This window comes from Callorhinchus milii, unplaced genomic scaffold, assembly GCF_018977255.1.
Source record: "Callorhinchus milii isolate IMCB2004 unplaced genomic scaffold, IMCB_Cmil_1.0 Scaffold3, whole genome shotgun sequence".
Lineage (NCBI taxonomy): Eukaryota > Metazoa > Chordata > Chondrichthyes > Chimaeriformes > Callorhinchidae > Callorhinchus > Callorhinchus milii.
Genome location: NW_024704744.1, coordinates 74140542 through 74154881, shown reverse-complemented (window position 1 = coordinate 74154881; position 14340 = coordinate 74140542). Strand labels below are relative to the sequence as shown.

The window sequence follows — 14340 nt, the reverse complement described above, 5'->3', positions numbered from 1 at the left end:
TTGGCTGGAGATTCAAAACAGTGGCTCCTTGCACATGTGTGTTTTTGTGTTTGGATTGCGAGCAATGTTTGTGCAAAACTTGAGTGAACTTAGCAAGAACTCCTATTGCGAGAATTTATTGCGACAATCAGCAACATAATTCCACCTTAAGTTTGTTTAACCAGCATGTGCTGTTTGAGGAAGAGATTGCAATACAATGCTAACTCTCTATGTCAAGCCCCGTGTAATGTAAGGTAAGGTTTGTGATCGTTTCATATTTTAAAGAGAAGAGCCTGTTGTATTCACTGAGAGTTTGTCACAATTGTTATTTTTATGCTAGACCTACATTTTCTGGTAAATTTCCATGATAAGACATGATAAGAAAAACAATCCTGAGTGAATTTGCATACTGGACTTTTTAAGCATTGCCCAATTGAACATTACATTCTCAGGTAAGTAGTAATTTCACACAAAGTACCTTCAGTATTGTCACTATGCTTCATTCGGAATAAGCTTCGAAAGGATCCAGTGCTATTCAGTAAGAGAGGTGCTAAGTCATTGCAATCTTTTTATTGGTATTTTTTAGTTCAGTTCCAACAGAGTGTAGCCTTAGTACCATGTAATTCTAAGAGCTTTATTGCTGTGGTCAGTTCCTTAAAAGGATTGTTATTGAGTTTTTGAAGGTTATGGGTGCACTAAATTTGTTGACATTGAAATAGGTGCCATCTGCCTTTTAAACCGAATGTGACTACTTGTTAACAGACATTGTGCTTTTTGAGGTTGGTTTGTATTCTTACTGCAGTGCCCTAATTGCTGCTTATCTGCGCACTGCAGAAACAAAGGTCCACTTTTCTGCATCGGTCTCTGATGTAGAAGTGAACTCAGGAATTATATTCCAGCGAAAGCTATGTAGTTGCATGCATTCACTTGAGATTATAAGGAATGCAATTTAACTGCACAGTGTGAGCTGGCAACGTGGACATAAGTATTTAACAATGCTTTGGCAAAGGGTGTTACAGATAAGAATGTGGGGTTGTAGACTGGAGAAAGTAGGAGCGAGAGAGAATAGAAAGTACCCAGAGAGAGTTGAAGAAAAAGAAAAGTTAGAGAGAGAAAAGTACAGCTGACCCAGCATGGTACTATCATGACATTGTATATCCTGATGGATGAATGTTTTAGTAGCACAGTAACCAATTTGTATTTTGGTGATGACCAATTATTTCACTGCTTGTTCATCCATACTCTGCTTGTCTGGTTTTAGTTATTGCAGATAATCATCTCTGTACTGTAGTTTTCAGCTAGTTTATCTTTTGGTAATATTATTTTCAGCTCTGCTTTTAATTTTGGTTTTATGGTTTTCCTTTTTTTGTCTGACAAATCTTTCTTTACTTCCAGCAGGTTGCCTTTAAGCAGAAAGGGAAGGAAACTACCCATGGTGTAGATGCCACTGTGAGGGAACAGTCAATTCTGGTAGGCAGACAAACAACATAGTTCTGCTTTATGATTCTCTAGAAATTCTGTTTCCTTCTGGCTTTTCACGTTTCTGCCTTCACTGATCTATTTCTAAGGGTTTTAAAGGAGGGCAAATTGACCTTGTTGCTTGTCAAAATATATTGAGGATCAGCCACAGCCATATAAAGTGCCTCCTCTCTGAAGAAAATTGCTGCTGTATTTAACATTTAACCTGTACAAACTTGTTGAATGTTGAAAGAATTCCATTATGACCCGAATCTACTTCAATAAAGGCATCTGCACAACAGCAAGTGAATGCTCTGTTTTGTTGCACAACAAATGCTATAACTTTAAGGAGGAATTTCTTTTAACACCTTAGATCAAACCACCTCAAAGTGCCTCACAGGTAATTACTGTTAAATGTAATGACTATTTGTAAAATAGTGTGCATAGAGATTTCAAGTATTTTGATGAAGTAATTCTACAGTCAGTGTGCTATAGATCTGCTTGCAAGCAAATTATACACATGTAGTTCGGTGAGATAGACAGGTTTGATTGTGTATGTGCTCAACTGGCACAAGGTGCACACAAACCAATTGGTTCTCGCGCTAAAAGAATATATGACCAACTTTCAGGTCGTCACAACATCACTGGCTGCTTTCTGTACAGAAAGTGACATAGGCAGTCACTTAATAACCCAGAAATCGGCCTTTTTTACATCAAAAACCCATGGGCCACATGCAAAGAGCCCTGGCTGTACGCCAGGGTAGTGAGCTGGGGTCCACAGTGCAGCTGTGTTATAAGTAAATTTACACTATTGCTGCAATCTATATCAAATACTTTTGCGTGAGTTTTAAGAAGTGGATGTGTCTGTACACCGGAAAAACATCAAGCATGTTTGTCTAGTTCAAACATGCAAATCTTTGACTGTTGGTGCCTGCGTCTGTACTCTTTGTGATAGTTGATTTTTTTGAGGAGGATTCCTCCTGAGTGGGCAGGTAGGTATAGCACCGCTTCTGTGTTTGTGTTCCTGAACTCAGGGAAGAGCTGCAGGTGTTATACTTTGAAAATCCACGCTTCACGTTGCAGATTGTTGGGTGTCTGCTAAAGTTCCATTGTAAAATTCATGGCAGATTTCTTTTTTAATGCCTCTGTACATGGCTGTGCAAAGCCATTTTTTGTAAAGCACCATAAGAATTTCCGCACTTAGGTTTTTAACATGTATCTAATGTATTGAAAGGTCATTATTAATAGATTTTAATGGTTTGCATTCCAAAAACGGGAAGCAACTATAGTAATGAGCATTGCCCGTAGAATGCAATGAGGTCCTCAAATCTTGGCTCCCCCTAACCTGTATCTAATACTCTCTGGAATTAGGTAAGCGGGGTATATTCCCACTGAGACACAGTGCGCATTCCTTTCTAAAGAAGTGTAATTTCCATATGTAGGTGCCATATGAATGAGGAACTCCAAAGCATGTTGATGGGTTTCTGCATGTTTCAAATTCCTAGCTGAGCAAAACAAATTGTGCACGTGCCACTTTCTCACTCTCCTTTCTCTCAAATATGCAACTTTTTCTCCCTTGCTTACAAGGCATAGATTCAGATAATTTAGACACCAGGAGTTATTTATTTGCATTCTTTGTGTTCTAATGGCTGGAACAGATTATCAGGAAAGGTGATTGAGGCCAGGACACTGGATTCATTTATGAAATGAATGGGCAGATGGTAAATTGTGAACTCTGGAAGTGGGCCTTCTTTATTATTCATACGTCTCTTGTGATCTTGCATCAGGGAAAATTGCTTTGTACCAAGTACACTTTCCATCAGTAATGGTACAGAAATTTGTCAGGAGAGCACATATTGGTTCACTTTGATTGGGATAATAATAATAATAATAATCCTTGCATTTGATATAGCGCTTTTCACGTCTTCTAGACGTCTCAAAGCGCTTCACATAATTTACTGTAAAGTGAATTGACTATATTTGTGGGTGAAATGTGGCAGCCAAATTGAACACAGCAGTGTCCCACAAACAGTCGTGGATCGAAGTGACCAATTTATTATTGTTTTTTTTTCTTGAGGGATTATTATTAGGTGTGTGAAGTAAGGAAACTTGCCCAAGGTTTCACCCTGCCAGGAATCGAACCCAGGTCTCTCGCTTGAGAGACGAGTGCTCTAACCACTGAGCTCCACAAGCTACAGGACTCCACACATGGGCTGGCAGGGGAACCAGGGTGGGAAAAGGGAAATAGATCAAAAGCAAAAAAAAGTAAAACTATTGGTATCAAACTGATCTTTTCACATGTTGCATGGTAAAATCTCATGGGAGGGAGGAAGTTAACAGGAAATGTTTGCTCTTGTAGTAAAGATAAACATCCTGTGCTTGCAGATATTCCCAGGAAACTATTTCCTAAACAGTAAAAGCATTTCTTTTAAAAAACACAAAAAAGAAATAAAACTATATAATAAATTTGTTGACTAAGTGCTCTTAAATGTATTATGTTGGAACTGAGAGGGTGAACACTAGCTTCTTGGAAGTATGCTTGTGTCTGTGTTGCAAAACGCACTTAATGCAAGAAAAATAAGCTTCAGAAATATAATTTAGACTTTTGTGTTGGAATTAAATGACTCTATTTGTGAACAATAAGCCCTAATTTACAAAAGTGATCTGTTGCATTCCCCAACTTGGTAGCGGGTGAGTAAACCTTTAGATTTCGCAAGTGGAAATGATAATGTTGTATGTGGGGAGCACAATAAGGAAAGGGAGAAGACTGAGCAAAGTGAATTGGTGAGGAGAAAGGGAGCAAGTGGTAGAAAGTGAAGAGGGGGGAGAAATAGATTGATTATTCTTCTGGAAACCTATTAAATGGATAAAATGAAAGCAGCGTACAGTATATCGGGTAAGATAACCTGATGTAGCAGAGTCAGATTGACAGGTGTCTCACCAATTTCCTCCTGGTGGTTTTTGCGATGTTGTGCTGTGATACCAATGAAAAGTCACAAATGGACTGATGCCCATTCAGCTACTCTGGTTTTGTAACTGGTCAACACTAGTTAATCTTCACGCAAAGGCCAGACACAAATACATATTGTTCTGTTCCTCTCCCGAAATGTAGTTTCAATCAAACTTCAGAAAAGCAACCTCACTGATCCAATATCTCGAATTTGAGATTGACATTTGATGCTAAATTATGGAATATTTTTGATATCCACTCGTACCTACAGGGAACTGGGCCCAAACAACCCAAACTCATTTCAGATAAAATCCTTACAGCTGGTAGAGAGAGACTTCCATCCCTTCATTCTGGGTTACTGTCAAATCCAAGTCCCTGCGGTGAAGGGTCTATTCTAATCAGCTGCACCACCCATTATCAGCTGTGCATTTCATTTCCACAATATTGTACGTTAGTCTTGAAACTGCAGTTAATTAAATGAATTTCTTCTCCAGCTTAAGGTCAGGAAGAGTTGAGTGATAATGTACGTGCCTTTTATTAAAAAAAGTTTACAAATTCCATAAAACAGCACATCGTGTTTGTGGAGCATTTCTCAAACAATCACTTGATAGTAAACACTTATGTAAATAATGTTTCAGTTTAGTACAACTGCTCACTATGGCGAAACAACAGTTTCTACCCCAGCTCGGGTGCCCAGCAACAATATGAAGCAATTTGAGACGTCCTCCCAATGTGACATGTAATTGTAAATTGTACTGTTATTACATTGAACATCCATAGTTGCCTCCAACTAATGGCAAAGTGCAGAAAGCTGCAATTCCTTTACAGTTTGAGGAATCCTGTAACGCTGCATTGTGAGTTAGCGTAATAGAAAGTTTAAAAACAGATTTTTTTTTTCCCCTTTCTCAATTATTTAGTAGATTTTTTTTATAAAAGCCCTACTAAACCTATCACCCCCTACCACTTCAGCTGACCATGGTTGGTACAAGCTTTTAAATACCATGAATTCAAAACTAAGTCGCGTTATGTATCCTTCATTAACTTAATTGGTGACTCTTTCCGGTCAGGAGGTTCTGCAGAGACTCCTGCATGAGCTTAGAGTGTTGTCCTGTGGTGTGCATAAAGTTTACAGCAAATAATGACCTCATTGCTGGATTAATAGTGGTACTTGGCAAGAAATTGAATCCCTCCAGAATTTATGATTTTTTTAAAAAAGGCAGCTTAGGCTTACATTTTTTTTACATTTCTAATTGCAGGCTCCCAGATCGAGAGCTAGTTACCCTTAGATTGCTGCAAGTAAATTATCTTTGCCGAATGCGATGGTTTTGCCAGTTGCAGGTATTAACTTGACCTATATGTTGGAGAGTCGAAGTTTGATGGACAAGGATTGGCAAGACCAATGGGTCCGAATACGCAAGAGCTGTAAGTGGCAAATGGGCTTTCAGCTACTTGGTGCCCATGCTCTCGAACTCCATTCCCAGATCCCTCCAACTTGCTTCCTCCCTCCCCACATTCAAGATACATCACCAAACAGACATGTTTGACCGTGCTTTTGACCGTCTTTCCTTCTTCACCCCTCTCAGCCTCGGTGCCCAGAATTGTCAAGAAAAAGCAGTAAACTTTAATTTTGAGAAACATGAAGGAGATTACCAGAGATACACAGCTGTTGAATGAGAAAGCAGCTATTTTTCTCGGAATACTCAATCAGAATTCTGGGCATGGCTTCATTGGTTACATTTTATTGTCTTTACCGTTTGCTGATCAGGAGGAGCATGTTTGACTTAGGAGGGGTTGCATTAGGTCATTAGTGTTGAGCTCTTTCATCAACTTATTTGTGGCTACTGTCAGTATCGCTCAGTGAGCGCATAGCTCCAGCCCTGGGCTAATTTTCCCACTTTTCCTTTCTATGTGAGATGTGTGCAATTGGCTGCCGCATTTCTCCCACAAAATATACAATGAATCCACTTTACAATATATTCTGTGAAGTGATTTGAGACATCTAACCGACGTATTAAGGCGCAATATCAAATGGAAGGATTATTATTAAATGTATCCCATCGATGAGTATGCATTGTCTGTTGATGATTGTTCATGTTGAACATTACTCGGGGGCTACAGATCGCAAGTCCAACCATCATGTGCTTGGAAAGAGATTAATTATCTGTGAATTTTGGGATCATGTTCTTCTCCCTGAAGCTTGACCAGTTTTAGTCCAAGTACTGAACAATGTGCCGATGAGTATCTGAATTGTAAATGGCTTAATGGTTACTATTCCACCCTTTTATCTTGGCTTTTCCCTGACACCCAAAACCTTTGGCTGCCCTGTAATAAAATGTTGGAATTAGACAGCCCGTAATAGTCGATGGACCAATGTTCCTGCAGGAAATTACTTGTAGATTTTTTCCGATGTTTGTTGCAAATGATGGTTCTTGCGCTAGTTAGTTTAGCGGCTGTTTTATTTTGTTTTAAGAAACTGCCCTAAGTTTGTAGTACAGATATTGTTTGGGATAAAAATGTGAATAACTAGGCTTCGTCTACATGGGAGAATGATTGGGGAAGAACATTGGCAAGTCAAAAGTTGATTCAAACCACATCGCAAAACCCGATCGAATACTTATGTTTGGTTTTGGGTATTTCTTGGTAACTGAGTCATTCTCTTACTCAGCCATTCAGATATTGCAGCAGATTTGCTATTGTGGAGTTTGGAGTAATGCGTTGTTTCAATACTGTTGGTACCGCACAAATCTTTGTTAATTCATTCTTTACAGTACATTTATGATGTGTACATATTATTACTTCATTATGTAAATTTGTATATGCTTTTTTTCCTCTCCAGAAGAAATGCTACAGTGCTGTACCAAGAGTATTGTTAACTCGCTCTCCTTACCCAAATAGTAAATCTTTCTACACTTGAGCCTAGGTTAGGTGTTAGCTGGTTCAATAGCACTCCAGCTTCTGAGTCAGAAGGTTGTAAATTTATGGATGGTAGAACTAGGGAGAACAGCAAGGAGTGCAATAAGAGATGGCACAAAGTTGATCCTAATCACCTGTTTTCTGCGCTGTAACATTCTATGCAAACATCTTGTTGTTGTAAATTCCAGCATCTAAATATATCAGAGTGGGAATTTTTAGTATAAAGGTGAATCATTGATGACGTCAGAGGCTGACCTAGTTTGGAACAAGTACGAACACACCTCAAGTGGCTGGTATCCACTATTGTTTTGATTTTAATGAATCGATCATCCGGGTTTAGCAAAAGAAATCCACACTCCTGGTGATGTGGCAAGCACTAGCAGTTAACTAGCTCCAGTATAGGCTGTATTAAAACTTTTGAGTGTGTGTTTGATTATACAAAAAAGGGTTCTCTGTTTGCTTTGTGTTTTGGACCATAAAAGCAATGCACAACAGCAGAAATGTATCAAAGCCTCAGTGCATTTGAAGGGTAACTTTGTCCAGTAAAATAATAATAATCCCTGGATTCCATAGTGCTTATCATGTCATCAGATGGGACCTCAGTTTAACATCTTATCCAAAGAATGGCACGTCTGAAAATGCAGCACTCCCCTAGGACCGTATTAAAGTATCAACAAAGCCCGTGTGTTTAAAAGACCTGACATCCTTTTCACGCTAAGGCAAGAATGTTACCGACTACCAGATTAACAAATTTTTAACAATTGTCAAAGTTACATGGAAATAAATTCTGTAAAGGGTTCTAAATGGATGTTGAAAGGTGCAAAGACAGAGCTGATCCGGTTACTGCTGTAAATAGAGGAATCCAAGTTTACCACTTTACATATTGTCAATTCAATCAGGTAACATTGTTAGCTAAGATTCACTGTACATTGCTTGTGATTGCGAATAAAGTCAGAAAAGGCTACTCCAAGCTTTTGTACACTGTTTATGTATTTGCAGGATGTTTTTATGAAGTAAGGTCGATAAAACTAATCCCCTGCTAATGTAATTGTTTGTGTCACTCCTGGTATTCGGAATTGCGTCAGTTTTACTGACTGCTCTTTGCGTGGTTAGTTTCTCAAACACAGCGACTTGTTGCCTCCCTCAGATATTTGGTTTGTGCTACATATGCTTTAAATGATGTCATTGTGGTGAAATCATCCAAATCTTACAAACCTGCTTTTGCATTTAAAATTTGCTGTAGCCAGGCTTGTTTTTCCTCCAGCAAAAAGGACAATTGTATAAGTTGTTAAAAATCTATTATTTAAAAGGCACTGGATTGTTTATCATCGATAGATTGTACGACTGTTGCATATAAACTATTCCTAGCCCGACCTTTCAAATGGTATTAAGGATGTTGCCATTGGTGTATGCATGTTCTGATGCCAAGATGTGGTTTGCTTGTCTCGATGTCTGACCCCAAGATAGTGGAAAACTTTGCAAACTAAAAGCAGTCTGGTGGTGTAAATAAAGATAGGTGCCAGGAAGCTTTGGAGTAAGCAATTTCGACAAATGAGTCAGGACGTGTTTATCTTTACTACTTGGGTCCGATTCAGTGCTGACCAGTCTTTGCTTAGATGGCATTATGAGCTTGGAAAGCGTACTGTAGACTGATTATCAGATTGATAAATAAAGATGACAACGGCAAGATGGCATCAAAGTGAACTAAGAAAATACCCCAAAGGACTACCTTGAACAAATACAGCATTTCCTGTTATGCAGCCTTTCCCCCAGCTACAAACACTGTGGCTGACCAGCAACATTTTCGGACAAGGAAGTTTTGGCAACAAATCTGCACGCCATGGAGACTGACAAAAATCACCTTTAAATGTTCTCTTGCCATTTCTGGCATTCCTTTGCACTCCTCAGGTGAAATCTGGCTAGTGCTAGGAAATTAAACACTTTCCCATTTCAGGCATCCAATTTTTGGATCGAGCGCTTTCAGATTAGGGACAGCTCAGTTAAATTCAGAGCAAAGCTCCCTTCGCTCTGCCCGAACAATGTGCACCAGCCCGAAACTTGGAAGAGGGTCCCCTACTGCAACAGTATGTGACATTTACCACTTCCCACAAGTCAACTTGTGCCATCTCTGTGTGAAAGTTACATATGCCATCTCTGTGTGAAAGTTACATCTATAACTGTTTAAACAAGCATCACTGAGTTGTAACTGGTCTTGTGCTTTTTTATGTCCATTACTTCATTAAAATGCAACTTTCTTTAATTCCTAAATAAAAGTGAACTCTTCTCGACTCCATAAAATGATTAAGATGGTTTGAAGTTAATAATAATAATAATAATAATAAAAGTTGGAGGAAAATAATTAGTGTTTGTTATATTCAGCGTGTTGAGATGGTGAATTGTGTGTATATTATAGTTTGAGATGGTGTGTTGTGTGTATATTATAGTTGAAGAGAAATAAAACCTCATCAACAATATCAGGGGTTTCAGTAGAGTTTGAATTCACTAATGGCGTGAATCTCCTGCAGACCCTCAGTTCCTGGAAGCGCAGACACGCAATGCGCTGGAAGCCAGCCAGTCCGTCACAACCGCTTGTGAGCAATTTTTAGTGCCTCAGATTGTGAGAGTGGTCACAGTGGAAGCCGATTCGATAACAACTTTTAAGAGAGAAGTAGATAATTATTTGGGGAGGACAAGTTTCCAGGGCAGTGGGGAGAGAACGGGGGAGTCGGATTGATTTGACTTTTCAAAGAGCTGGCGGATACGATGGGCCGAATGGCCTCCTTCTGTGGTGTATAGTTCTATGATTCTATGATAACTAATCAGGCAGCTTCCTGTGATCGCGTATTCAAGTGATGTGGTGGTGACCTGGTGACCCAGAATTAAGACCAGCTTCCATTCTTTTTCCATTTAACACTATGTCCAATCCTGTGTATCTGAAATGCCACTTTATAACCCGGTTGCCTTGATTGAAGTAGGTTCTACCAAAGGGTTGAAAATCCTTCGGAATAATATTTTTATTTCAATGGAAAAAGATTCTCCATTGTAGAAAAATTGTTCATTGGTTACCTTGAAGAATTCTTATTTTCTTTATTTCAGGATTGCAAATATTATATTAATTTGGCTTTTATTAAACGAAAGCTAGAATCATAACAGATTTGCAATGTTCAGCTTGCAAATGGTACATATTAGTTTTGTAAACAGTAAGTGTCACATGTGAGAACACTTTGTGGCTTCACATATAAGAACAAATTATTTTGCAGTCATCTGCGTCCAATATTTCAAGTCCGTGTTATAATGAAACAGAATAAAATGTTCAACTTCTGGGGGTAGTCAGGTTATCCCCAGCCATTTTTAGTGCAGGAAGCCAGCTTGTCAGTGCTGGAGAATCCACAATAGGCCTGTGCCCTAAGACTAAATGAATCTTGGTTTAAACGGATTGTGTTGTAAACAGACTTTTATTTCATGTTCTATACAAATTGGTCATTGCTCCAGTTGTGAAGTAAACACAAGAGGCTGTTGACCTCAAATTGCCTTCAAATAATTTATAGAAGTATAGAAACTATGTTAATGTAGAGTACTATTTCCCATCCTTTCTACTTGGTAAACTGCAACTGCATCTTATTTGTAAAAGTTGAAGTGGTTAAAAAAACTTGGAAGCTCTGCTGTTGCCACATGATTTGTCCCAGTTGGACATGAAGTAGGATTGTGTGTTCTGTGATTCATACATCTCTTTGGTTCAGGGAAAGACTGGTGCTAGCAAAGTTTTGGCAGAACGTTTGTTGTGACTGAGTTAGTAGGGAGCAGTAGAATTTCCTCCAACATGGAACAACCACTAAATGTCTTTTGTTGTAGGTCTCTGCCAAACTGTGAAAACATCTCAAGTAAACGGCAAGAATGTCCAGGCTCGTCGAGCTCTGTCATTCAAACAGGAAAGGGAGCTTTTTTAAGGTATTGTGATCTTGTTGTGCTTTGTCAAAAGAAATATGTTTATACTTTGTCCTTGCCTCCAACTTGTACTATCAGCCACATTATCCTCCTTGGCAGAGGGGTCCGGCCTTCAGGCAATCTCAGTGCTATCCTATGGATTGATACATGTGGAAGCTTAGTTGAGTGATAAGGAAATGGATCCTCCCTGGCTGCTTTTCCTTCCTCCCACAGGACAACCTTCAGGGAGGGTACTGTCAGAAGATAAGAAAGTCAATTTTGAGATTTGGAAAGCAGACAGCAAGTAGCCAATCTTAATATTGTTACTACCCTGACTGAGACAAACTTATAAACTAAGTTTTACAGTCACAAATATTAATACCTAAATACAATAAATATTACTAAGGATTGTTTTCCTATTGTTTTACTTGCTATACTTTACAAGTTAGTAAATTATAAATTTGCTTTCAGGTACGATCAGGTAATAATGAAAACAAGAACAATTAACATTTATACGGCGCCTTTCACATTGGGAAGACATCTCAAACCTTTAATTGTTAATCTGCTGTATTGAAAATGATGTAAATAAAAAGGTAGACACATGCAGAGGATGAAGACCAATCAGCAGTCCTAATGCGAGGCAGTCGTGATAGTGAAGCAAAAGGCTCTATATAAATGTTGTTTGTTGTTAATGCAGTGAATAGAGCCACAGCTTACAGTCCAGGAGCTCGCTGGTTCCAATCCCGGTCTGTGTTGAGTTTGCTGGTATTGGCTGCGGTCCCATGGGATACGAGAGAGGAAAATCAGTCAGATTTCCTGGTCCTGATCCCTCTTCAGCACCATATGCTGGTAGTGTGCAAATGTGGCAGCCGGGTAAGGAGCAATAGCTCAGTCGACTGAAGACATATCTATTGTCAAGTGACCTACTCACACTGCCAGGGCTCACACATAAACAATAGCCACTTGGGCAGGACACCCAGTACCTATAAAACTGCATCCTTGTATGAGGATACTGGGGACCAGGAGCAGAGAGGCATAAGACAATGGGAAGAAAATTAAAACATACTTGCACATATTACATTTTTACTTTTTTTAAAAAAAGTCTTATTTTGAATTATAACCGTGAGCAATTGGCTGCCACACTTCCAGCACAAAATACACATTTTACAGTGTATTCTGTGACGTGCTTTGAGATATCTCGAAGACGTGATAAGGCACTGTATCAAATGCAAGGATTATTACTATTAATTAATTGTCAATAGGTTATGATCATTACAGAAACCTTAATTCAGTATTGTAATTTAGAACTGGGATATTTCTGTTTCACGACCAAGCAAGAATATTTTTTCGAGGAAATTGGCAGTGAATTGGTCAATATGAATCTGCTGTGAGTGTCTCCTAGTAGAAGCCAGTGGTATTGCAGACTGCAGTTGATGACCATGTTCNTTTTTTCACAGCATAAACAAGGAATATATGGAGTACTTAAATTGCACAAGAACTTGTTTTCATTACCTAAAGCCTCAAAACAAACTCTGGAATGCAGATTGTGGTATCAAGAGCTTTGTGTTTTAGGAAACATGTGGGAGGCTTAAAGTTAAAACATCTGATTTGTTTTTTTTGTTGCTGCTGTTATTTAAGTGGGCTAGCAAACTGCTGGTATCGAAAGCTGCATCACATAAGTAAAGGGCAGCTCTTGCTAACCTACACAATAAATATACATGTCCATTGCGGAATGGATCAAAAACCTTTATGATTTTACCTAAATGGAATATTAAATCCGAATCAGTCAGAAAGTGATTGTACTTTAAACCACTCCTTTGTTCAATTATTATCATTCAAATTAGAATGCTATGGACTTCATGTTGGGAAGGGTCATGTGTAAAAGCACTGGTGGTGAAGGAAGGACCTGACCTAACTGATCATGTTGGTAAATCTGTGATTCCAGCAAGATTCTAGTCTGATTGCATCAAGCTATTCAGGATGGGCGAAATGGGCCAAAGGTCCTTCTTCATTCAAAACCTTCTCATGATCGTGTATTACAGATAACACTAGAGTAATTATTTTCCTTAACGAGACATCAATATTTTAAAAAGATAATGTGTATAACATAAACACATACAAAACTGTTTTTGTTATACTGCCAGTTCCTCCCTGCTCTACCAATGCAACCAAACTAAGTAGACATTTATCTCCGGGGACAAGGAAGATAGTAGCAAATTTATTGATGAGAAGTACAGTCAGCTGAGTATCACTCACATTGAGGAAAATACTACCTCATCACCCAATTAACGAAAGGCTTTAACTGCTGTGTGCATAGCTTATATCTGCCCCAGGCAGGGTGTACTGTGTAATTTTTCTGTAATGTAGAATGGAATAATAGGAGTGCAGTAAACAAGTAATTTCTCACATTTCCTTGCCAGAATTCTTAAAAAAATAGTCTCAGGAATGAGTGTTTTGAGTGTGTATTGTTTTCCTAGGTTTTCAATATAATTTTAAGAAACTTGCTTTTAGTGAGACTTTTGTCAAAATGTAAAACAGTGCTATTTTAGATTTGAGTCTAATTACAAAATGCGCAGAAGGATTTGCTTCATAGAAATTGGAACTAAGATCACAAGATCGTCTTCAAGTACCTTCAGAATTTGTAAATTTGCAAATTCTTTTACTAATCCTGCAAAAAGAAATCCTATTACTTTCACACTACATGAAAATAATGGGATGTAATTGTGAAAGTAATGTAATGCTTGGTGCACTACAAGTGAAGCTTTTACGTAACAGTGAGATGAAGCTGCTCATTCCACTCAGTGCGGGACTAAACTTAGTTGTCAAGAGTTCTGCATTATGTGAAAGGGTGGATGTACAATGGAACCTCCCTTTATAATTCAAACGTTAGGGTCCATAAAATCGAAACGTGCTTTATAAAGGTGGGAGAACCGGGATTGTCACTTAGCACTTCCAAGTTGTGTTGGCATCAATTACTTATTCAGTGATGACACTGAGCAGAAAGGCAGCCTCCTCCATCGGCGTGGACCACGCTCTAGAATGCGTCATCTTGCCTCACAAGTTGTTGTGCTTCAAAAACAACATGTCATGGCACGTTTTGAAATGCCATAAGGTGA

At 38.7% G+C, this 14340-nt stretch overlaps 1 protein-coding gene across 6 annotated transcripts in view; it reads left to right on the top strand.

Annotated features, from left to right (window-relative positions):
- LOC103181680 (ras and Rab interactor 2) overlaps positions 1–14340 on the top strand; it is a 68747-nt gene that overhangs the window by 30044 nt on the left and 24363 nt on the right. For 3 of the 6 annotated variants that reach the window (XM_042332862.1, XM_042332863.1, XM_007898335.2), the window contains 2 exons: positions 1375–1449; positions 11153–11248. In XM_042332862.1, the coding sequence (XP_042188796.1) occupies positions 11195–11248 (54 nt within the window). In that variant the 5' untranslated portion in view covers positions 1375–1449; positions 11153–11194. Of the gene's footprint in view, positions 1–214; positions 234–1374; positions 1450–11152; positions 11249–14340 lie in introns of those variants that run through there. The other 3 variants (XM_007898336.2, XM_042332864.1, XM_042332865.1) reach the window with 3 other exon arrangements.